Consider the following 25,309-nt stretch of genomic DNA (forward strand, 5'->3'; position numbering starts at 1 on the left):
CGGCTCCTGAAATACTCTGTGCCGCTGTACTAGTCACACCATGAGAGGAGAGACCACTGCCCCCCATTACATCAGTATAACCCGGCTCCTGAAATACTCTGTGCCGCTGTACTAGTCACATCATGAGAGGACAGGCCACTGCCCCCCATTACATCAGTATAACCCGGCTCCTGAAATACTCTGTGCTGCTGTACTAGTCACATCATGAGAGGACAGACCACTGCCCCCCATTACATCAGTATAACCCGGCTCCTGAAATACTCTGTGCTGCTGTACTAGTCACATCATGAGAGGACAGACCACTGCCCCCCATTACATCAGTATAACCCGGCTCCTGAAATACTCTGTGCTGCTGTACTAGTCACATCATGAGAGGACAGACCACTGCCCCCCATTACATCAGTATAACCCGGCTCCTGAAATACTCTGTGCTGCTGTACTAGTCACATCATGAGAGGACAGACCACTGCCCCCCATTACATCAGTATAACCCGGCTCCTGAAATACTCTGTGCTGCTGTACTAGTCACATCATGAGAGGAGAGACCACTGCCCCCCATTACATCAGTGTAACCCGGCTCCTGAAATACTCTGTGCTGCTGTACTAGTCACATCATGAGAGGACAGGTCACTGCCCCCCATTACATCAGTATAACCCGGCTCCTGAAATACTCTGTGCTGCTGTACTAGTCACATCATGAGAGGACAGACCACTGCCCCCCATTACATCAGTATAACCCGGCTCCTGAAATACTCTGTGCTGCTGTACTAGTCACATCATGAGAGGACAGACCACTGCCCCCCCATTACATCAGTATAACCCGGCTCCTGAAATACTCTGTGCTGCTGTACTAGTCACATCATGAGAGGACAGACCACTGCCCCCCATTACATCAGTATAACCCGGCTCCTGAAATACTCTGTGCTGCTGTACTAGTCACATCATGAGAGGACAGGTCACTGCCCCCCATTACATCAGTATAACCCGGCTCCTGAAATACTCTGTGCTGCTGTACTAGTCACATCATGAGAGGACAGACCACTGCCCCCCATTACATCAGTATAACCCGGCTCCTGAAATACTCTGTGCTGCTGTACTAGTCACATCATGAGAGGACAGACCACTGCCCCCCATTACATCAGTATAACCCGGCTCCTGAAATACTCTGTGCTGCTGTACTAGTCACATCATGAGAGGACAGGTCACTGCCCCCCATTACATCAGTATAACCCGGCTCCTGAAATACTCTGCGCTGCTGTACTAGTCACATCATGAGAGGACAGGTCACTGCCCCCCATTACATCAGTATAACCCGGCTCCTGAAATACTCTGTGCTGCTGTACTAGTCACATCATGAGAGGACAGACCACTCCCCCCATTACATCAGTATAACCCGGCTCCTGAAATACTCTGTGCTGCTGTACTAGTCACATCATGAGAGGACAGGTCACTGCCCCCATTACATCAGTATAACCCGGCTCCTGAAATACTCTGTGCTGCTGTACTAGTCACATCATGAGAGGACAGACCACTGCCCCCCATTACATCAGTATAACCCGGCTCCTGAAATACTCTGTGCTGCTGTACTAGTCACATCATGAGAGGAGAGACCACTGCCCCCCATTACATCAGTATAACCCGGCTCCTGAAATACTCTGTGCTGCTGTACTAGTCACATCATGAGAGGACAGACCACTGCCCCCCATTACATCAGTATAACCCGGCTCCTGAAATACTCTGTGCTGCTGTACTAGTCACATCATGAGAGGACAGGTCACTGCCCCCCATTACATCAGTATAACCCGGCTCCTGAAATACTCTGTGCTGCTGTACTAGTCACATCATGAGAGGACAGACCACTGCCCCCCATTACATCAGTATAACCCGGCTCCTGAAATACTCTGTGCTGCTGTACTAGTCACATCATGAGAGGACAGACCACTGCCCCCCATTACATCAGTATAACCCGGCTCCTGAAATACTCTGTGCTGCTGTACTAGTCACACCATGAGAGGAGAGACCACTGCCCCCCATTACATCAGTATAACCCGGCTCCTGAAATACTCTGTGCTGCTGTACTAGTCACATCATGAGAGGAGAGACCACTGCCCCCCATTACATCAGTATAACCCGGCTCCTGAAATACTCTGTGCTGCTGTACTAGTCACATCATGAGAGGAGAGACCACTGCCCCCCATTACATCAGTATAACCCGGCTCCTGAAATACTCTGTGCTGCTGTACTAGTCACATCATGAGAGGACAGACCACTGCCCCCCATTACATCAGTATAACCCGGCTCCTGAAATACTCTGTGCTGCTGTACTAGTCACATCATGAGAGGACAGACCACTGCCCCCCATTACATCAGTATAACCCGGCTCCTGAAATACTCTGTGCTGCTGTACTAGTCACATCATGAGAGGACAGACACTGCCCCCCATTACATCAGTATAACCCGGCTCCTGAAATACTCTGTGCTGCTGTACTAGTCACATCATGAGAGGACAGGTCACTGCCCCCCATTACATCAGTATAACCCGGCTCCTGAAATACTCTGTGCTGCTGTACTAGTCACATCATGAGAGGACAGACCACTGCCCCCCATTACATCAGTATAACCCGGCTCCTGAAATACTCTGTGCTGCTGTACTAGTCACATAATGAGAGGACAGGTCACTGCCCCCCATTACATCAGTATAACCCGGCTCCTGAAATACTCTGTGCTGCTGTACTAGTCACATAATGAGAGGACAGTCACTGCCCCCCATTACATCAGTATAACCCGGCTCCTGAAATACTCTGTGCTGCTGTACTAGTCACATCATGAGAGGACAGACCACTGCCCCCCATTACATCAGTATAACCCGGCTCCTGAAATACTCTGTGCTGCTGTACTAGTCACACCATGAGAGGAGAGACCACTGCCCCCCATTACATCAGTATAACCCGGCTCCTGAAATACTCTGTGCTGCTGTACTAGTCACATCATGAGAGGACAGACCACTGCCCCCCATTACATCAGTATAACCCGGCTCCTGAAATACTCTGTGCTGCTGTACTAGTCACATCATGAGAGGAGAGACCACTGCCCCCCATTACATCAGTATAACCCGGCTCCTGAAATACTCTGTGCTGCTGTACTAGTCACATCATGAGAGGACAGGTCACTGCCCCCCATTACATCAGTATAACCCGGGCTCCTGAAATACTCTGTGCTGCTGTACTAGTCACATCATGAGAGGACAGGTCACTGCCCCCCATTACATCAGTATAACCCGGCTCCTGAAATACTCTGTGCTGCTGTACTAGTCACATCATGAGAGGACAGACACTGCCCCCATTACATCAGTATACCGGCTCTGAAATAACTCTGTGCTGCTGTACTAGTCACATCATGAGAGGGACAGAACCCACTGCCCCCCCCATTACATCAGTATAACCCGGCTCCTGAAATACTCTGTGCTGCTGTACTAGTCACATAATGAGAGGACAGGCCACTGCCCCCCATTACATCAGTATAACCCGGCTCCTGAAATACTCTGTGCTGCTGTACTAGTCACATCATGAGAGGACAGGTCACTGCCCCCATTACATCAGTATAACCCGGCTCCTGAAATACTCTGTGCTGCTGTACTAGTCACATCATGAGAGGACAGACCACTGCCCCCCAGTACATCAGTATAACCCGGCTCCTGAAATACTCTGTGCTGCTGTACTAGTCACATCATGAGAGGAGAGACCACTGCCCCCCATTACATCAGTATAACCCGGCTCCTGAAATACTCTGTGCTGCTGTACTAGTCACATCATGAGAGGACAGGTCACTGCCCCCCATTACATCAGTATAACCCGGCTCCTGAAATACTCTGTGCTGCTGTACTAGTCACATCATGAGAGGACAGACCACTGCCCCCCATTACATCAGTATAACCCGGCTCCTGAAATACTCTGTGCTGCTGTACTAGTCACATCATGAGAGGACAGGTCACTGCCCCCCATTACATCAGTATAACCCGGCTCCTGAAATACTCTGTGCTGCTGTACTAGTCACATCATGAGAGGACAGACCACTGCCCCCCATTACATCAGTATAACCCGGCTCCTGAAATACTCTGTGCTGCTGTACTAGTCACATCCATGAGAGGACAGACCACTGCCCCCCATTACATCAGTATAACCCGGCTCCTGAAATACTCTGTGCTGCTGTACTAGTCACATCATGAGAGGACAGACCACTGCCCCCCATTACATCAGTATAACCCGGCTCCTGAAATACTCTGTGCTGCTGTACTAGTCACATCATGAGAGGACAGACCACTGCCCCCCATTACATCAGTATAACCCGGCTCCTGAAATACTCTGTGCTGCTGTACTAGTCACATCATGAGAGGACAGACCACTGCCCCCCATTACATCAGTATAACCCGGCTCCTGAAATACTCTGTGCTGCTGTACTAGTCACATCATGAGAGGACAGACCACTGCCCCCCATTACATCAGTATAACCCGGCTCCTGAAATACTCTGTGCTGCTGTACTAGTCACATCATGAGAGGACAGGTCACTGCCCCCCATTACATCAGTATAACCCGGCTCCTGAAATACTCTGTGCTGCTGTACTAGTCACATCATGAGAGGACAGACCACTGCCCCCCATTACATCAGTATAACCCGGCTCCTGAAATACTCTGTGCTGCTGTACTAGTCACATCATGAGAGGACAGACCACTGCCCCCCATTACATCAGTATAACCCGGCTCCTGAAATACTCTGTGCTGCTGTACTAGTCACATCATGAGAGGACAGACCACTGCCCCCCATTACATCAGTATAACCCGGCTCCTGAAATACTCTGTGCTGCTGTACTAGTCACATCATGAGAGGACAGACCACTGCCCCCCATTACATCAGTATAACCCGGCTCCTGAAATACTCTGTGCTGCTGTACTAGTCACATCATGAGAGGACAGACCACTGCCCCCCATTACATCAGTATAACCCGGCTCCTGAAATACTCTGTGCTGCTGTACTAGTCACATCATGAGAGGACAGTCACTGCCCCCATTACATCAGTATAACCCGGCTCCTGAAATACTCTGTGCTGCTGTACTAGTCACATCATGAGAGGACAGACCACTGCCCCCCATTACATCAGTATAACCCGGCTCCTGAAATACTCTGTGCTGCTGTACTAGTCACATCATGAGAGGACAGGTCACTGCCCCCCATTACATCAGTATAACCCGGCTCCTGAAATACTCTGTGCTGCTGTACTAGTCACATCATGAGAGGACAGACCACTGCCCCCCATTACATCAGTGTATAACCCGGCTCCTGAAATACTCTGTGCTGCTGTACTAGTCACATCATGAGAGGACAGGTCACTGCCCCCCATTACATCAGTATAACCCGGCTCCTGAAATACTCTGTGCTGCTGTACTAGTCACATCATGAGAGGACAGACCACTGCCCCCCATTACATCAGTATAACCCGGCTCCTGAAATACTCTGTGCTGCTGTACTAGTCACATCATGAGAGGACAGGTCACTGCCCCCCATTACATCAGTATAACCCGGCTCCTGAAATACTCTGTGCTGCTGTACTAGTCACATCATGAGAGGACAGACCACTGCCCCCCATTACATCAGTATAACCCGGCTCCTGAAATACTCTGTGCTGCTGTACTAGTCACATCATGAGAGGACAGGACCACTGCCCCCCATTACATCAGTATAACCCGGCTCCTGAAATACTCTGTGCTGCTGTACTAGTCACATCATGAGAGGACAGACCACTGCCCCCCATTACATCAGTATAACCCGGCTCCTGAAATACTCTGTGCTGCTGTACTAGTCACATCATGAGAGGACAGGTCACTGCCCCCCATTACATCAGTATAACCCGGCTCCTGAAATACTCTGTGCTGCTGTACTAGTCACATCATGAGAGGACAGACCACTGCCCCCCATTACATCAGTATAACCCGGCTCCTGAAATACTCTGTGCTGCTGTACTAGTCACATCATGAGAGGACAGGTCACTGCCCCCCATTACATCAGTATAACCCGGCTCCTGAAATACTCTGTGCTGCTGTACTAGTCACATCATGAGAGGACAGACCACTGCCCCCCATTACATCAGTATAACCCGGCTCCTGAAATACTCTGTGCTGCTGTACTAGTCACATCATGAGAGGACAGGTCACTGCCCCCCATTACATCAGTATAACCCGGCTCCTGAAATACTCTGTGCTGCTGTACTAGTCACATCATGAGAGGACAGACCACTGCCCCCCATTACATCAGTATAACCCGGCTCCTGAAATACTCTGTGCTGCTGTACTAGTCACATCATGAGAGGACAGGTCACTGCCCCCCATTACATCAGTATAACCCGGCTCCTGAAATACTCTGTGCTGCTGTACTAGTCACATCATGAGAGGACAGACCACTGCCCCCCATTACATCAGTATAACCCGGCTCCTGAAATACTCTGTGCTGCTGTACTAGTCACATCATGAGAGGACAGGTCACTGCCCCCCATTACATCAGTATAACCCGGCTCCTGAAATACTCTGTGCTGCTGTACTAGTCACATCATGAGAGGACAGACCACTGCCCCCCATTACATCAGTATAACCCGGCTCCTGAAATACTCTGTGCTGCTGTACTAGTCACATCATGAGAGGACAGGTCACTGCCCCCCATTACATCAGTATAACCCGGCTCCTGAAATACTCTGTGCTGCTGTACTAGTCACATCATGAGAGGACAGACCACTGCCCCCCATTACATCAGTATAACCCGGCTCCTGAAATACTCTGTGCTGCTGTACTAGTCACATCATGAGAGGACAGGTCACTGCCCCCCATTACATCAGTATAACCCGGCTCCTGAAATACTCTGTGCTGCTGTACTAGTCACATCATGAGAGGACAGGTCACTGCCCCCCATTACATCAGTATAACCCGGCTCCTGAAATACTCTGTGCTGCTGTACTAGTCACATCATGAGAGGACAGGCCACTGCCCCCCATTACATCAGTATAACCCGGCTCCTGAAATACTCTGTGCTGCTGTACTAGTCACATCATGAGAGGACAGACCACTGCCCCCCATTACATCAGTATAACCCGGCTCCTGAAATACTCTGTGCTGCTGTACTAGTCACATCATGAGAGGACAGACCACTGCCCCCCATTACATCAGTATAACCCGGCTCCTGAAATACTCTGTGCTGCTGTACTAGTCACATCATGAGAGGACAGACCACTGCCCCCCATTACATCAGTATAACCCGGCTCCTGAAATACTCTGTGCTGCTGTACTAGTCACATCATGAGAGGACAGGTCACTGCCCCCCATTACATCAGTATAACCCGGCTCCTGAAATACTCTGTGCTGCTGTACTAGTCACATCATGAGAGGAGAGACCACTGCCCCCCATTACATCAGTATAACCCGGCTCCTGAAATACTCTGTGCTGCTGTACTAGTCACATCATGAGAGGACAGGTCACTGCCCCCCATTACATCAGTATAACCCGGCTCCTGAAATACTCTGTGCTGCTGTACTAGTCACATCATGAGAGGACAGACCACTGCCCCCCATTACATCAGTATAACCCGGCTCCTGAAATACTCTGTGCTGCTGTACTAGTCACATCATGAGAGGACAGGTCACTGCCCCCCATTACATCAGTATAACCCGGCTCCTGAAATACTCTGTGCTGCTGTACTAGTCACATCATGAGAGGACAGACCACTGCCCCCCATTACATCAGTATAACCCGGCTCCTGAAATACTCTGTGCTGCTGTACTAGTCACATCATGAGAGGACAGGTCACTGCCCCCCATTACATCAGTATAACCCGGCTCCTGAAATACTCTGTGCTGCTGTACTAGTCACATCATGAGAGGACAGACCACTGCCCCCCATTACATCAGTATAACCCGGCTCCTGAAATACTCTGTGCTGCTGTACTAGTCACATCATGAGAGGACAGACCACTGCCCCCCATTACATCAGTATAACCCGGCTCCTGAAATACTCTGTGCTGCTGTACTAGTCACATCATGAGAGGACAGGTCACTGCCCCCCATTACATCAGTATAACCCGGCTCCTGAAATACTCTGTGCTGCTGTACTAGTCACATCATGAGAGGAGAGACCACTGCCCCCCATTACATCAGTATAACCCGGCTCCTGAAATACTCTGTGCTGCTGTACTAGTCACATCATGAGAGGAGAGACCACTGCCCCCCATTACATCAGTATAACCCGGCTCCTGAAATACTCTGTGCTGCTGTACTAGTCACATCATGAGAGGACAGACCACTGCCCCCCATTACATCAGTATAACCCGGCTCCTGAAATACTCTGTGCTGCTGTACTAGTCACATCATGAGAGGACAGGCCACTGCCCCCCATTACATCAGTATAACCCGGCTCCTGAAATACTCTGTGCTGCTGTACTAGTCACATCATGAGAGGACAGGTCACTGCCCCCCATTACATCAGTATAACCCGGCTCCTGAAATACTCTGTGCTGCTGTACTAGTCACATCATGAGAGGACAGACCACTGCCCCCCATTACATCAGTATAACCCGGCTCCTGAAATACTCTGTGCTGCTGTACTAGTCACATCATGAGAGGACAGACCACTGCCCCCCATTACATCAGTATAACCCGGCTCCTGAAATACTCTGTGCTGCTGTACTAGTCACATCATGAGAGGACAGACCACTGCCCCCCATTACATCAGTATAACCCGGCTCCTGAAATACTCTGTGCTGCTGTACTAGTCACATCATGAGAGGACAGGTCACTGCCCCCCATTACATCAGTATAACCCGGCTCCTGAAATACTCTGTGCTGCTGTACTAGTCACATCATGAGAGGACAGACCACTGCCCCCCATTACATCAGTATAACCCGGCTCCTGAAATACTCTGTGCTGCTGTACTAGTCACATCATGAGAGGACAGGTCACTGCCCCCCATTACATCAGTATAACCCGGCTCCTGAAATACTCTGTGCTGCTGTACTAGTCACATCATGAGAGGAGAGACCACTGCCCCCCATTACATCAGTATAACCCGGCTCCTGAAATACTCTGTGCTGCTGTACTAGTCACATCATGAGAGGACAGGTCACTGCCCCCCATTACATCAGTATAACCCGGCTCCTGAAATACTCTGTGCTGCTGTACTAGTCACATCATGAGAGGACAGGTCACTGCCCCCCATTACATCAGTATAACCCGGCTCCTGAAATACTCTGTGCTGCTGTACTAGTCACATCATGAGAGGACAGGTCACTGCCTCCCATTACATCAGTATAACCCGGCTCCTGAAATACTCTGTGCTGCTGTACTAGTCACATCATGAGAGGACAGACCACTGCCCCCCATTACATCAGTATAACCCGGCTCCTGAAATACTCTGTGCTGCTGTACTAGTCACATCATGAGAGGACAGGTCACTGCCCCCCATTACATCAGTATAACCCGGCTCCTGAAATACTCTGTGCTGCTGTACTAGTCACATCATGAGAGGACAGGTCACTGCTCCCCATTACATCAGTATAACCCGGCTCCTGAAATACTCTGTGCTGCTGTACTAGTCACATCATGAGAGGACAGACCACTGCCCCCCATTACATCAGTATAACCCGGCTCCTGAAATACTCTGTGCTGCTGTACTAGTCACATCATGAGAGGACAGGTCACTGCCCCCCATTCATCAGTATAACCCGGCTCCTGAAATACTCTGTGCTGCTGTACTAGTCACATCATGAGAGGACAGGTCACTGCCCCCCATTACATCAGTATAACCCGGCTCCTGAAATACTCTGTGCTGCTGTACTAGTCACATCATGAGAGGACAGACCACTGCCCCCCATTACATCAGTATAACCCGGCTCCTGAAATACTCTGTGCTGCTGTACTAGTCACATCATGAGAGGACAGACCACTGCCCCCCATTACATCAGTATAACCCGGCTCCTGAAATACTCTGTGCTGCTGTACTAGTCACATCATGAGAGGACAGGTCACTGCTCCCCCCATTACATCAGTATAACCCGGCTCCTGAAATACTCTGTGCTGCTGTACTAGTCACATCATGAGAGGACAGACCACTGCCCCCCATTACATCAGTATAACCCGGCTCCTGAAATACTCTGTGCTGCTGTACTAGTCACACCATGAGAGGACAGACCACTGCCCCCCATTACATCAGTATAACCCGGCTCCTGAAATACTCTGTGCTGCTGTACTAGTCACATCATGAGAGGACAGACCACTGCCCCCCATTACATCAGTATAACCCGGCTCCTGAAATACTCTGTGCTGCTGTACTAGTCACATCATGAGAGGACAGACCACTGCCCCCCATTACATCAGTATAACCCGGCTCCTGAAATACTCTGTGCTGCTGTACTAGTCACATCATGAGAGGACAGACCACTGCCCCCCATTACATCAGTATAACCCGGCTCCTGAAATACTCTGTGCTGCTGTACTAGTCACATCATGAGAGGACAGGTCACTGCCCCCCATTACATCAGTATAACCCGGCTCCTGAAATACTCTGTGCTGCTGTACTAGTCACATCATGAGAGGACAGGTCACTGCCCCCCATTACATCAGTATAACCCGGCTCCTGAAATACTCTGTGCTGCTGTACTAGTCACATCATGAGAGGACAGACCACTGCCCCCCATTACATCAGTATAACCCGGCTCCTGAAATACTCTGTGCTGCTGTACTAGTCACATCATGAGAGGACAGGTCACTGCCCCCCCATTACATCAGTATAACCCGGCTCCTGAAATACTCTGTGCTGCTGTACTAGTCACATCATGAGAGGACAGGTCACTGCCCCCATTACATCAGTATAACCCGGCTCCTGAAATACTCTGTGCTGCTGTACTAGTCACACCATGAGAGGACAGACCACTGCCCCCCATTACATCAGTATAACCCGGCTCCTGAAATACTCTGTGCTGCTGTACTAGTCACACCATGAGAGGACAGACCACTGCCCCCCATTACATCAGTATAACCCGGCTCCTGAAATACTCTGTGCTGCTGTACTAGTCACACCATGAGAGGAGAGACCACTGCCCCCCATTACATCAGTATAACCCGGCTCCTGAAATACTCTGTGCTGCTGTACTAGTCACATCATGAGAGGACAGACCACTGCCCCCCATTACATCAGTATAACCCGGCTCCTGAAATACTCTGTGCTGCTGTACTAGTCACATCATGAGAGGACAGACCACTGCCCCCCATTACATCAGTATAACCCGGCTCCTGAAATACTCTGTGCTGCTGTACTAGTCACATCATGAGAGGACAGGTCACTGCCCCCCATTACATCAGTATAACCCGGCTCCTGAAATACTCTGTGCTGCTGTACTAGTCACATCATGGAGGACAGGTCACTGCCCCCATTACATCAGTATAACCCGGCTCCTGAAATACTCTGTGCTGCTGTACTAGTCACATCATGAGAGGACAGACCACTGCCCCCCATTACATCAGTATAACCCGGCTCCTGAAATACTCTGTGCTGCTGTACTAGTCACATCATGAGAGGACAGACCACTGCCCCCCATTACATCAGTATAACCCGGCTCCTGAAATACTCTGTGCTGCTGTACTAGTCACATCATGAGAGGACAGGTCACTGCCCCCCATTACATCAGTATAACCCGGCTCCTGAAATACTCTGTGCTGCTGTACTAGTCACATCATGAGAGGACAGACCACTGCCCCCCATTACATCAGTATAACCCGGCTCCTGAAATACTCTGTGCTGCTGTACTAGTCACATCATGAGAGGACAGACCACTGCCCCCCATTACATCAGTATAACCCGGCTCCTGAAATACTCTGTGCTGCTGTACTAGTCACATCATGAGAGGAGAGACCACTGCCCCCCATTACATCAGTATAACCCGGCTCCTGAAATACTCTGTGCTGCTGTACTAGTCACATCATGAGAGGAAGACCACTGCCCCCCATTACATCAGTATAACCCGGCTCCTGAAATACTCTGTGCTGCTGTACTAGTCACATCATGAGAGGACAGACCACTGCCCCCCATTACATCAGTATAACCCGGCTCCTGAAATACTCTGTGCTGCTGTACTAGTCACATCATGAGAGGACAGGTCACTGCCCCCCATTACATCAGTATAACCCGGCTCCTGAAATACTCTGTGCTGCTGTACTAGTCACATCATGAGAGGACAGGTCACTGCCCCCCATTACATCAGTATAACCCGGCTCCTGAAATACTCTGTGCTGCTGTACTAGTCACACCATGAGAGGACAGACCACTGCCCCCCATTACATCAGTATAACCCGGCTCCTGAAATACTCTGTGCTGCTGTACTAGTCACATCATGAGAGGACAGACCACTGCCCCCCATTACATCAGTATAACCCGGCTCCTGAAATACTCTGTGCTGCTGTACTAGTCACATCATGAGAGGACAGGTCACTGCCCCCCATTACATCAGTATAACCCGGCTCCTGAAATACTCTGTGCTGCTGTACTAGTCACATCATGAGAGGACAGACCACTGCCCCCCATTACATCAGTATAACCCGGCTCCTGAAATACTCTGTGCTGCTGTACTAGTCACATCATGAGAGGACAGGTCACTGCCCCCATTACATCAGTATAACCCGGCTCCTGAAATACTCTGTGCTGCTGTACTAGTCACATCATGAGAGGACAGACCACTGCCCCCCATTACATCAGTATAACCCGGCTCCTGAAATACTCTGTGCTGCTGTACTAGTCACACCATGAGAGGACAGACCACTGCCCCCCATTACATCAGTATAACCCGGCTCCTGAAATACTCTGTGCTGCTGTACTAGTCACATCATGAGAGGACAGACCACTGCCCCCCATTACATCAGTATAACCCGGCTCCTGAAATACTCTGTGCTGCTGTACTAGTCACATCATGAGAGGACAGGTCACTGCCCCCCATTACATCAGTATAACCCGGCTCCTGAAATACTCTGTGCTGCTGTACTAGTCACACCATGAGAGGACAGACCACTGCCCCCCATTACATCAGTATAACCCGGCTCCTGAAATACTCTGTGCTGCTGTACTAGTCACATCATGAGAGGAGAGACCACTGCCCCCCATTACATCAGTATAACCCGGCTCCTGAAATACTCTGTGCTGCTGTACTAGTCACATCATGAGAGGACAGACCACTGCCCCCCATTACATCAGTATAACCCGGCTCCTGAAATACTCTGTGCTGCTGTACTAGTCACATCATGAGAGGACAGACCACTGCCCCCCATTACATCAGTATAACCCGGCTCCTGAAATACTCTGTGCTGCTGTACTAGTCACATCATGAGAGGACAGGTCACTGCCCCCCATTACATCAGTATAACCCGGCTCCTGAAATACTCTGTGCTGCTGTACTAGTCACATCATGAGAGGACAGGCACTGCCCCCCATTACATCAGTATAACCCGGCTCCTGAAATACTCTGTGCTGCTGTACTAGTCACACCATGAGAGGACAGGTCACTGCCCCCCATTACATCAGTATAACCCGGCTCCTGAAATACTCTGTGCTGCTGTACTAGTCACATCATGAGAGGACAGACCACTGCCCCCCATTACATCAGTATAACCCGGCTCCTGAAATACTCTGTGCTGCTGTACTAGTCACATCATGAGAGGACAGACCACTGCCCCCCATTACATCAGTATAACCCGGCTCCTGAAATACTCTGTGCTGCTGTACTAGTCACATCATGAGAGGACAGGTCACTGCCCCCCATTACATCAGTATAACCCGGCTCCTGAAATACTCTGTGCTGCTGTACTAGTCACATCATGAGAGGACAGGTCACTGCCCCCCATTACATCAGTATAACCCGGCTCCTGAAATACTCTGTGCTGCTGTACTAGTCACACCATGAGAGGACAGGTCACTGCCCCCCATTACATCAGTATAACCCGGCTCCTGAAATACTCTGTGCTGCTGTACTAGTCACATCATGAGAGGACAGGTCACTGCCCCCCATTACATCAGTATAACCCGGCTCCTGAAATACTCTGTGCTGCTGTACTAGTCACATCATGAGAGGACAGACCACTGCCCCCCATTACATCAGTATAACCCGGCTCCTGAAATACTCTGTGCTGCTGTACTAGTCACATCATGAGAGGACAGGTCACTGCCCCCCATTACATCAGTATAACCCGGCTCCTGAAATACTCTGTGCTGCTGTACTAGTCACATCATGAGAGGACAGGTCACTGCCCCCCATTACATCAGTATAACCCGGCTCCTGAAATACTCTGTGCTGCTGTACTAGTCACATCATGAGAGGACAGACCACTGCCCCCCATTACATCAGTATAACCCGGCTCCTGAAATACTCTGTGCTGCTGTACTAGTCACATCATGAGAGGACAGGTCACTGCCCCCCATTACATCAGTATAACCCGGCTCCTGAAATACTCTGTGCTGCTGTACTAGTCACATCATGAGAGGACAGGTCACTGCCCGCATTACATCAGTATAACCCGGCTCCTGAAATACTCTGTGCTGCTGTACTAGTCACACCATGAGAGGACAGGTCACTGCCCCCCATTACATCAGTATAACCCGGCTCCTGAAATACTCTGTGCTGCTGTACTAGTCACATCATGAGAGGACAGACCACTGCCCCCCATTACATCAGTATAACCCGGCTCCTGAAATACTCTGTGCTGCTGTACTAGTCACATCATGAGAGGACAGACCACTGCCCCCCATTACATCAGTATAACCCGGCTCCTGAAATACTCTGTGCTGCTGTACTAGTCACATCATGAGAGGACAGGTCACTGCCCCCCATTACATCAGCATAACCCGGCTCCTGAAATACTCTGTGCTGCTGTACTAGTCACATCATGAGAGGACAGACCACTGCCCCCCATTACATCAGTATAACCCGGCTCCTGAAATACTCTGTGCTGCTGTACTAGTCACATCATGAGAGGACAGACCACTGCCCCCCATTACATCAGTATAACCCGGCTCCTGAAATACTCTGTGCTGCTGTACTAGTCACATCATGAGAGGACAGGCCACTGCCCCCCATTACATCAGTATAACCCGGCTCCTGAAATACTCTGTGCTGCTGTACTAGTCACATCATGAGAGGACAGGTCACTGCTCCCCATTACATCAGTATAACCCGGCTCCTGAAATACTCTGTGCTGCTGTACTAGTCACATCATGAGAGGACAGGTCACTGCCCCCCATTACATCAGTATAACCCGGCTCCTGAAATACTCTGTGCTGCTGTACTAGTCACATCATGAGAGGACAGACCACTGCCCCCATTACATCAGTATAACCCGGCTCCTGAAATACTCTGTGCTGCTGTACTAGTCACATCATGAGAGGACAGACCACTGCCCCCCATTACATCAGTATAACCCGGCTCCTGAAATACTCTGTGCTGCTGTACTAGTCACACCATGAGAGGACAGACCACTGCCCCCCATTACATCAGTATAACCCGGCTCCTGAAATACTCTGTGCTGCTGTACTAGTCACATCATGAAAGGACAGGTCACTGCCCCCCATTACATCAGTATAACCCGGCTCCTGAAATACTCTGTGCTGCTGTACTAGTCACACCATGAGAGGACAGACCACTGCCCCCCATTACATCAGTATAACCCGGCTCCTGAAATACTCTGTGCTGCTGTACTAGTCACATCATGAGAGGACAGACCACTGCCCCCCATTACATCAGTATAACCCGGCTCCTGAAATACTCTGTGCTGCTGTACTAGTCACACCATGAGAGGACAGACCACTGCCCCCCATTACATCAGTATAACCCGGCTCCTGAAATACTCTGTGCTGCTGTACTAGTCACATCATGAGAGGACAGACCACTGCCCCCATTACATCAGTATAACCCGGCTCCTGAAATACTCTGTGCTGCTGTACTAGTCACATCATGAGAGGACAGGTCACTGCCCCCCATTACATCAGTATAACCCGGCTCCTGAAATACTCTGTGCTGCTGTACTAGTCACATCATGAGAGGACAGACCACTGCCCCCCATTACATCAGTATAACCCGGCTCCTGAAATACTCTGTGCTGCTGTACTAGTCACATCATGAGAGGACAGGTCACTGCCCCCATTACATCAGTATAACCCGGCTCCTGAAATACTCTGTGCTGCTGTACTAGTCACATCATGAGAGGAGAGACCACTGCCCCCCATTACATCAGTATAACCCGGCTCCTGAAATACTCTGTGCTGCTGTACTAGTCACATCATGAGAGGACAGACCACTGCCCCCCATTACATCAGTATAACCCGGCTCCTGAAATACTCTGTGCTGCTGTACTAGTCACATCATGAGAGGACAGGTCACTGCCCCCCATTACATCAGTATAACCCGGCTCCTGAAATACTCTGTGCTGCTGTGGAAAGCACTATGTAGTGGCGAGACAGATGGCGGGCAGACGGCTGGTCACCCAGCTTTCCCAGGATCAGACAGGACAGGGTAACATGGGTCACTTACCACCATCTGACTGTGCAGCCACTCTGCCAGGGCCTCTGCGGTGGAGTCGGGCACTTGGCACCTCAGGCCGTCCCTCTCGTCGGTGTCCATCATCTCCAGCATCCCCCGCAGGTCCTCGATCAGGTGCAGCACCCGGATGCCGCCCATGAAGGGCGATGTGGGCGACTGACAGTCAAACAGGCCATTGGAGTACTCCAGCGCCTTGGAGCCTGCAGGGGAGAGGAAAGGGTTAGTGCTGGGAGTTGTAGTGCGCCCCCGGAGCAGCGCTCCTGTATTCTGCCCGGCTCCTAGTGAAGAGCAGAATTAGCTCCGGGCGGGATCGCGGTATTTTTAAAGTGACGGAAATATCCGGAGCAGCTGTCATTCCTCCCGGTCCATGTTACACCCCCTCCCCCACTCCTCTGGGCCCAGGAGCTGACACTCAACAGGTTGAATGATCTCTATACAACCCCTTCTAATAAATCCTATTCAGTCATTGCTGTGTCACCCAGCTTTCCAAGACGCCTGAAAGGTTATACTCTAATTCCTGTTTTCCACACATTATACCAGGAAAAAGCTGGGTGAGGATCCTCTCACTCAGCTTTCCCAGTAACTGAATGGTTAGTGTATCTAGCTCCTCAATCATACCCTTCCTTCCACAGAGATGTGGTATCTAGCAAAGCTCTGGGAATACTCCCTTAAAGACATAAATATGAACCTGTCACACAACTTTCCTAGACACCTGAAAGGTCATACCTGTTTATACATAGGAAAGCTGGGTGAGGTCCCCCATAAAACATGCCATACTGAGCCTATTGTCACCCAGTTTTCCCAGACACCTGTATAACAACTTATCGCAGAGACGCAATATCTAGGAAAGCTGGGTGTGGACTCACTCAAAAGACATCAAAATGAACATGTCAATTTACCCAGATGCCAGAATGTGTCCTCACCCAGCTTTCCTAGATATTGCATCTCTGTTATGGGTAGTGACACGGGTGTCTGGGAAAGCTGGGTGACAAATAGGTTATCTTTGTTTAGTTTCACGGGAGTCCTCACCCAGCTTTTCCAGATATCACATGACTAAAGAAGGAAAGGACTCCTCTAACAATAACAGAACAATGAACACACACTCAGCTTTCCCAAACACCTGGTAGTCATGATTGCTGTCTGTTACACAGAAGTGATACCAAGAAAAGCTGGGTGAGGATCTTCTCAGATACCAGAATGGTTTGTGTGTCCTTTCCTTCTAGAAGATGTAATATCTAGGAAAGCTGGATGAGAAATCCCATAAAAGTGAATGTATCGTCACCCAGCTTTCCCAGACACCTGTGTAACTAGCTAAGCTATTCTTCAAAAAGATGCAATATCTGGAAAAGCTGAGTGAAAACATGCTCAAAATACATTAAAGTGAACATGCAGATTATCACCCAGCTTTGCCAGTAGCTGAATGGTTACATATTAATCAGGGAAACAACCTAATTGCCACATGACTGCCTAATTATAGAGAAGAGCCATTATGTTATTCACCCAGCTTTCCTTAAATTACAAATTCTGTCCCAAGACAGAGTGGGCTAACTCTTGTGTATAATTTCACCCAGCTTTCCGAGACACCTCAAAGTTGCTTAGACACCTGAACCTGTGTGTCACACAGATGTGATATCGAGGAAAGCTGGGTGAGGACTCCCAATAAACATATAAAAGTTAACCTATTGCCATCCAGCTTTCCCAGACACTAACGTAACTAGCTATGCAATTCCTCACATCACCTATCACAGATAGGGTGAGAAAGTTGGGTGAGGACTCCCTTAAAAAAAACACAATAAACATATTGTCACCCAGCTTTCCCAGACACCTTCACCACATAGATACACACTAAAGTGAGGATCTGCATGTATGATGTTTGTGTCTATTCCTCCTGTAGAGATTTGATATCTGGGAAAGCTGGGTGAGGATGATCTTAACTAGCTAGTATGATTTATGTCCTTTCCTTCAACAGGGATGTAATATCTGGGAAAGCTGGGTGACTACTCTCATCAAAGATGTAAAAATTAACATATTACCCAGCTTTCCAAGTAACTGAAAGGCTTATCTGTCTTTTCCTTCTATAGAGATGTGTTATCTGGGAAAGCTGGGTGTGGGCTCCCATAAAAGACGTAAAAATGAACATCTCACCCAGCTTTCCCAGTAACTGAATGATTTGGTTACCACCTTATAGCTATATGCGAAAGCTTTGCTGTCAGATATCATTGCAGTCACCCAGCTTTCCCAGGTATCAGATAAGGACTTGTGTGCTCACCCGCAATGATGCCGTCCATCTGCTCCAAGGCCGCGGCTAACATTTCACTTGCGTCTGTCATCATTTTGCTGCCGACGTTCAGTCCTGAAAAACAGGGATCAGACATGAGATAAAGCTTTCCAGAGACCCTGAGCGGCATTCACACCTGAGTATACAAAGTAAGCTATTACCCCGGATCCCCCTCTTATGTGCAGCTCATTCCATTCATTCATCACACAAATTCCCTCAGTTGTGATCGGATCTTCTACATCATGTAAACTACGGAGCGGCCTGTGATCCGTCCGGAGATAAGAGGCGCAGCGGCCGAGCGTCTCCGGGGCCCAGAACACTGTGTTTGGATTAAGATTGCGCCGAAACCCAAATACAACCTTGTAAGGAGCGAGACGCAGAGAGGACACTGAGGAGGGAAACCAGCACAGCAAGGAAAGGGTTACACACACCTACTGCAGCGACTGGGGTAACTACACTGATAACAGCTATACTTAAAGGGTATGTCCATGTATGAAGATGTATATCCTGTATTACACCCCAGAGCTGCACTCACTATTCTGCTGCTGGTGCAGTCACTGTGTACATACATGACATTACTTATCCTGTACTGATCCTGAGTTACATCCTGTATTATACCCCAGAGCTGCACTCACTATTCTGCTGCTGGTGCAGTCACTGTGTACATACATGACATTACTTATCCTGTACTGATCCTGAGTTACATCCTGTATTATACCCCAGAGCTGCACTCACTATTCTACTGGTGGTGCAGTCACTGTGTACATACATGACATTACTTATCCTGTACTGATCCTGAGTTACATCCTGTATTATACCCCAGAGCTGTACTCACTATTCTGCTGCTGGTGCAGTCACTGTGTATATACATGACATTACTTATCCTGTACTGATCCTGAGTTACATCCTGTATTATACACCAGAGCTGCACTCACTATTCTGCTGCTGGTGCAGTCACTGTGTACATACATGACGTTACTTATCCTGTACTGATCCTGAGTTACATCCTGTATTATACCCCAGAGCTGCACTCACTATTCTGCTGCTGGTGCAGTCACTGTGTACATACATGACATTACTTATCCTGTACTGATCCTGAGTTACATCCTGTATTATACTCCAGAGCTGCACTCACTATTCTGCTGCTGGTGCAGTCACTGTGTACATACATGACATTACTTATCCTGTACTGATCCTGAGTTACATCCTGTATTATACTCCAGAGCTGCACTCACTATTCTACTGGTGGTGCAGTCACTGTGTACATACATGTCATTACTTATCCTGTACTGATCCTGAGTTACATCCTGTATTATACTCCAGAGCTGCACTCACTATTCTGCTGCTGGTGCAGTCACTGTGTACATACATGACATTACTTATCCTGTACTGATCCTGAGTTACATCCTGTATTATACCCTAGAGCTGCACTCACTATTCTGCTACTGGTGCAGTCACTGTGTACATACATGACATTACTTATCCTGTACTGATCCTGAGTTACATCCTGTATTATACTCCAGAGCTGCACTCACTATTCTGCTGCTGGTGCAGTCACTGTGTACATACATGACATTACTTATCCTGTACTGATCCTGAGTTACATCCTGTATTATACCCCAGAGCTGCACTCACTATTCTGCTGCTGGTGCAGTCACTGTGTACATACATGACATTACTTATCCTGTACTGATCCTGAGTTACATCCTGTATTATACTCCAGAGCTGCACTCACTATTCTGCTGCTGGTGCAGTCACTGTGTACATACATGACATTACTTATCCTGTACTGATCCTGAGTTACATCCTGTATTATACCCCAGAGCTGCACTCACTATTCTGCTGCTGGTGCAGTCACTGTGTACATACATGACATTACTTATCCTGTACTGATCCTGAGTTACATCCTGTATTATACCCCAGAGCTGCACTCACTATTCTGCTGCTGGTGCAGTCACTGTGTACATACATGACATTACTTATCCTGTACTGATCCTGAGTTACATCCTGTATTATACCCCAGAGCTGCACTCACTATTCTGCTGCTGGTGCAGTCACTGTGTACATACATGACATTACTTATCCTGTACTGATCCTGAGTTACATCCTGTATTATACTCCAGAGCTGCACTCACTATTCTGCTGCTGGTGCAGTCACTGTGTACATACATGACATTACTTATCCTGTACTGATCCTGAGTTACATCCTGTATTATACTCCAGAGCTGCACTCACTATTCTGCTGCTGGTGCAGTCACTGTGTACATACATGACATTACTTATCCTGTACTGATCCTGAGTTACATCCTGTATTATACCCCAGAGCTGCACTCACCATTCTGCTGCTGGTGCAGTCACTGTGTACATACATGACATTACTTATCCTGTACTGATCCTGAGTTACATCCTGTATTATACTCCAGAGCTGCACTCACTATTCTGCTGCTGGTGCAGTCACTGTGTACATACATGACATTACTTATCCTGTACTGATCCTGAGTTACATCCTGTATTATACTCCAGAGCTGCGCTCACTATTGGGTCCAGCGTTCACTCTCCAGATACCCGATGTGCTAATCACATCTGGCAGGATAACGGTCGCCTGATTCTCCGTGTTCAGTCATAACGGTTTGTGATGAATTCCATCAGACAGAGATGATGAAAGTGTTGGGAGGTGTTTTGGTGATAATATCAGTAAATCTAATATGTCCAGGTGTTTTCCACTCCTAGTTCTGTAGTTCTAGTAACACATTGATTACTCCTATGTATAACAGTAGAATAAGCATAAAACAATTCATTAGTTGCAGTTCCACTTTTGGCCACCGGTGGCAGTAAGTAATTACCAGCCATTGTCCTGCAGGATGATAGAGATCCTCTCCAGCAGCCGCTCACGTTCATCACCTGATAACTTCTTAATGAAAGATGCGCCAGAGCTGGCGGAGGCCTCACGTAACGCGGCCCGAGAAGCTCTGCCGGGTGACGGTTGCGGTATAAATGACGTCACCGCCCCTTTAAATGCCGGCACGTGCCATACTGCATGGACGCCGCGCCCAGAGGGATTATTATTGGGTGTGACCCAGACCCAGCATGAAAGCGGCAGGGAGGAGGCAAAAATATTTGTCTTTTCAGCATCAAAGAGAGCGAGCGTTTCGATGGCTGTACTGTAAAGGGTTAAGAAGCTTAAAGGGGCGGTAACCACTCGGTCACTTGAATATAGTCCTGCGGGGGCGGTATATTAAGAGGGATATAAAGGGTCCAGAGGGAGCAATGGCTGATCAAAATCTGTCCATACTGTGCTGTGATTGGTCGTTAGAGTAACCCCCCCTCCTCCCTCCAATCTGTTTTTTGGAGGACTTTTCCTTTAAGAACTGGAAAAACACAATGAATCCTTTTATTCGCCACATCTATAGTCGAGCGTTCATGAACCGCCCTCGGTCACACAGTAATCACCCGCCTGCTGGTTATTATATTACCGCCATACGCCGCCCAATCAACTTTACATCAATAAAAGGTCATAGGTCACATGAGCGGAGCGGAGCGATTACAGGACTGCGGGGTAGAGGCAGGGGAGTGAAGTGCACTCACTGTCACCTAAAGGGTTAAAGAAACCCGGTGGGGACACAACACCGCCCCTTTAAGTAGAATTTAATGAGGCTTAAAATGAGCCGATATTTTGGTGGCTGCTTGAGGTGCTCCCCACTGACTGGAGGGGGTTGTGACCTCAGAGCGAGCCTGTGATTGGCCGATTGGGCTATGCTTCATTCGTGTATTGACCCACCTTAGACCTGATTGGCTGACCGTTCTCTCCCTCTACGTAATTTTAACTCACCCCTGCCTGTCATTGGCTGACCCTTTGACCCCTGGTTGCCGTCGTAATCCACCTCAGCCTGTGATTGGCTGTCCTTTCTTTCCCACCTCTCCCGGTGATTGGCTGACCGTTCCCTGGTTGTGGTCATGACTCCCCTCTGCCTGTGATTGGCTGACCGTTCCCTGGTTGTGATCATGACTCCCCTCTCCCGGTGATTGGCTGACCGTTACCTGGTTGTGGTCATGACTCCCCTCTGCCTGTGATTGGCTGACCGTTACCTGGTTGTGGTCATGACTCCCCTCTGCCTGTGATTGGCTGACCGTTCCCTGGTTGTGGTCATGACTCCCCTCTGCCTGTGATTGGCTGACCGTTCCCTGGTTGTGATCATGACTCCCCTCTGCCTGTGATTGGCTGACCGTTCCCTGGTTGTGGTCATGACTCCCCTCTGCCTGTGATTGGCTGACCGTTCCCTGGTTGTGATCATGACTCCCCTCTCCCGGTGATTGGCTGACCGTTACCTGGTTGTGGTCATGACTCCCCTCTGCCTGTGATTGGCTGACCGTTCCCTGGTTGTAGTCATGACTCCCCTGTGCCTGTGATTGGCTGACCGTTCCCTGGTTGTGGGCATGACTCCCCTCTGCCTGTGATTGGCTGACCGTTCCCTGGTTGTGGGCATGACTCCCCTCTACCTGTGATTGGCTGACCGTTCCCTGGTTGTGGTCATGACTCCCCTCTGCCTGTGATTGGCTGACCGTTCCCTGGTTGTGATCATGACTCCCCTCTGCCTGTGATTGGCTGACCGTTCCCTGGTTGTGATCATGACTCCCCTCTGCCTGTGATTGGCTGACCGATCCCTGGTTGTGGTCATGACTCCCCTCTGCCTGTGATTGGCTGACCGTTCTCTCTCTGGTTAGACAGGTGACCCACCTCTTCCAGGGATTGGCCGACGCCTCCCCTCAAGTTTCTGGGAGTCGGGTGACAACGAGGGTGTCAAAGTGTAGCAGGGATCGGGAGGTTATGTAACCAGTGGTGAACCATCCCTTTAAAGATGACTAATTAACCCCTTCAACTATTACAATTATGAGAAACCTTCCCACATCACAGCCCCCAACCTACAATGAGGGTGTAATAAAAGGGGAGGTGTATACTGGCGATCCAAAAAGAGGCGGAGCTGTGACAGCCAGTCAATGGACCACAATAGGGGGTCCTTTTTAGCGACGCTGTCCCCATGTTTTCCTATGAAAGTGTCCTCCACGGGTTATTAGGACGGAAATCATATAATAAGCCCCAGAAACCCGGTAACCATCGTCAGCTGAGATCAATCATTACATGTCACATGATGTAAATAAATCCCGCCCAAGCGATCAGACACGCCCAGACATAACGGTAACGAGAACACAAGGAGCAGAAGGCGAGACCAAAATACAGAGCACAAAACTACCCAGAAATCACTGGAAATCTCATCTCACCCACAACAAGAGGAAAACTGGGGAATTCTACAGGAACCACAACTGGACCAAACCCAAATACACAGAATTATAGTAGTTATATTCCTGTACATAGGGGGCAGTATTATAGTAGTTATATTCTTGTACATAGGGGGCAGTATTATAGTAGTTATATTCTTGTACATAGGGGGCAGTATTATAGTAGTTATATTCTTGTACATAGGGGGCAGTATTATAGTAGTTATATTCTTGTACATAGGGGGCAGTATTATAGTAGTTATATTCTTGTACATAGGGGGCAGTATTATAGTAGTTATATTCCTGTACATAGGGGGCAGTATTATAGTAGTTATATTCCTGTACATAGGGGGCAGTATTATAGTAGTTATATTCTTGTACATAGGGGGCAGTATTATAGTAGTTATATTCTTGTACATAGGGGGCAGTATTATAGTAGTTATATTCCTGTACATAGGGGGCAGTATTATAGTAGTTATATTCCTGTACATAGGGGGCAGTATTATAGTAGTTATATTCCTGTACATAGGGGGCAGTATTATAGTAGTTATATTCCTGTACATAGGGGGCAGTATTATAGTAGTTATATTCCTGTACATAGGGGGCAGTATTATAGTAGTTATATTCTTGTACATAGGGGGCAGTATTATAGTAGTTATATTCCTGTACATAGGGGGCAGTATTATAGTAGTTATATTCCTGTACATAGGGGGCAGTATTATAGTAGTTATATTCCTGTACATAGGGGGCAGTATTATAGTAGTTATATTCCTGTACATAGGGGGCAGTATTATAGTAGTTATATTCTTGTACATAGGGGGCAGTATTATAGTAGTTATATTCTTGTACATAGGGGGCAGTATTATAGTAGTTATATCCTGTACATAGGGGGCAGTATTATAGTAGTTATATTCTTGTACATAGGGGGCAGTATTATAGTAGTTATATTCCTGTACATAGGGGGCAGTATTATAGTAGTTATATTCTTGTACATAGGGGCAGTATTATAGTAGTTATATTCCTGTACATAGGGGGCAGTATTATAGTAGTTATATTCTTGTACATAGGAGGCAGTATTATAGTAGTTATATTCCTGTACATAGGGGGCAGTATTATAGTAGTTATATTCCTGTACATAGGGGGCAGTAT

General features: G+C 48.6%; 1 protein-coding gene across 17 annotated transcripts in view; it reads right to left on the reverse strand.

Annotated features, from left to right (window-relative positions):
- Positions 1-25,309, reverse strand: part of PPFIBP1 (PPFIA binding protein 1) — a 78,724-nt gene that overhangs the window by 43,873 nt on the left and 9,542 nt on the right. For all 17 annotated transcript variants that reach the window (XM_072145022.1, XM_072145023.1, XM_072145021.1 and 14 more), the window contains 2 exons: positions 18,878-18,961; positions 16,600-16,808 (listed from right to left, as the gene is read on the reverse strand). In XM_072145022.1, coding sequence (XP_072001123.1) covers positions 16,600-16,808; positions 18,878-18,941 — 273 coding nt within the window. In that variant the 5' untranslated portion in view covers positions 18,942-18,961. Of the gene's footprint in view, positions 1-16,599; positions 16,809-18,877; positions 18,962-25,309 lie in introns of those variants that run through there.

This window comes from Engystomops pustulosus, chromosome 4 (genome assembly GCF_040894005.1).
Source record: "Engystomops pustulosus chromosome 4, aEngPut4.maternal, whole genome shotgun sequence".
Classification (NCBI taxonomy): domain Eukaryota; kingdom Metazoa; phylum Chordata; class Amphibia; order Anura; family Leptodactylidae; genus Engystomops; species Engystomops pustulosus.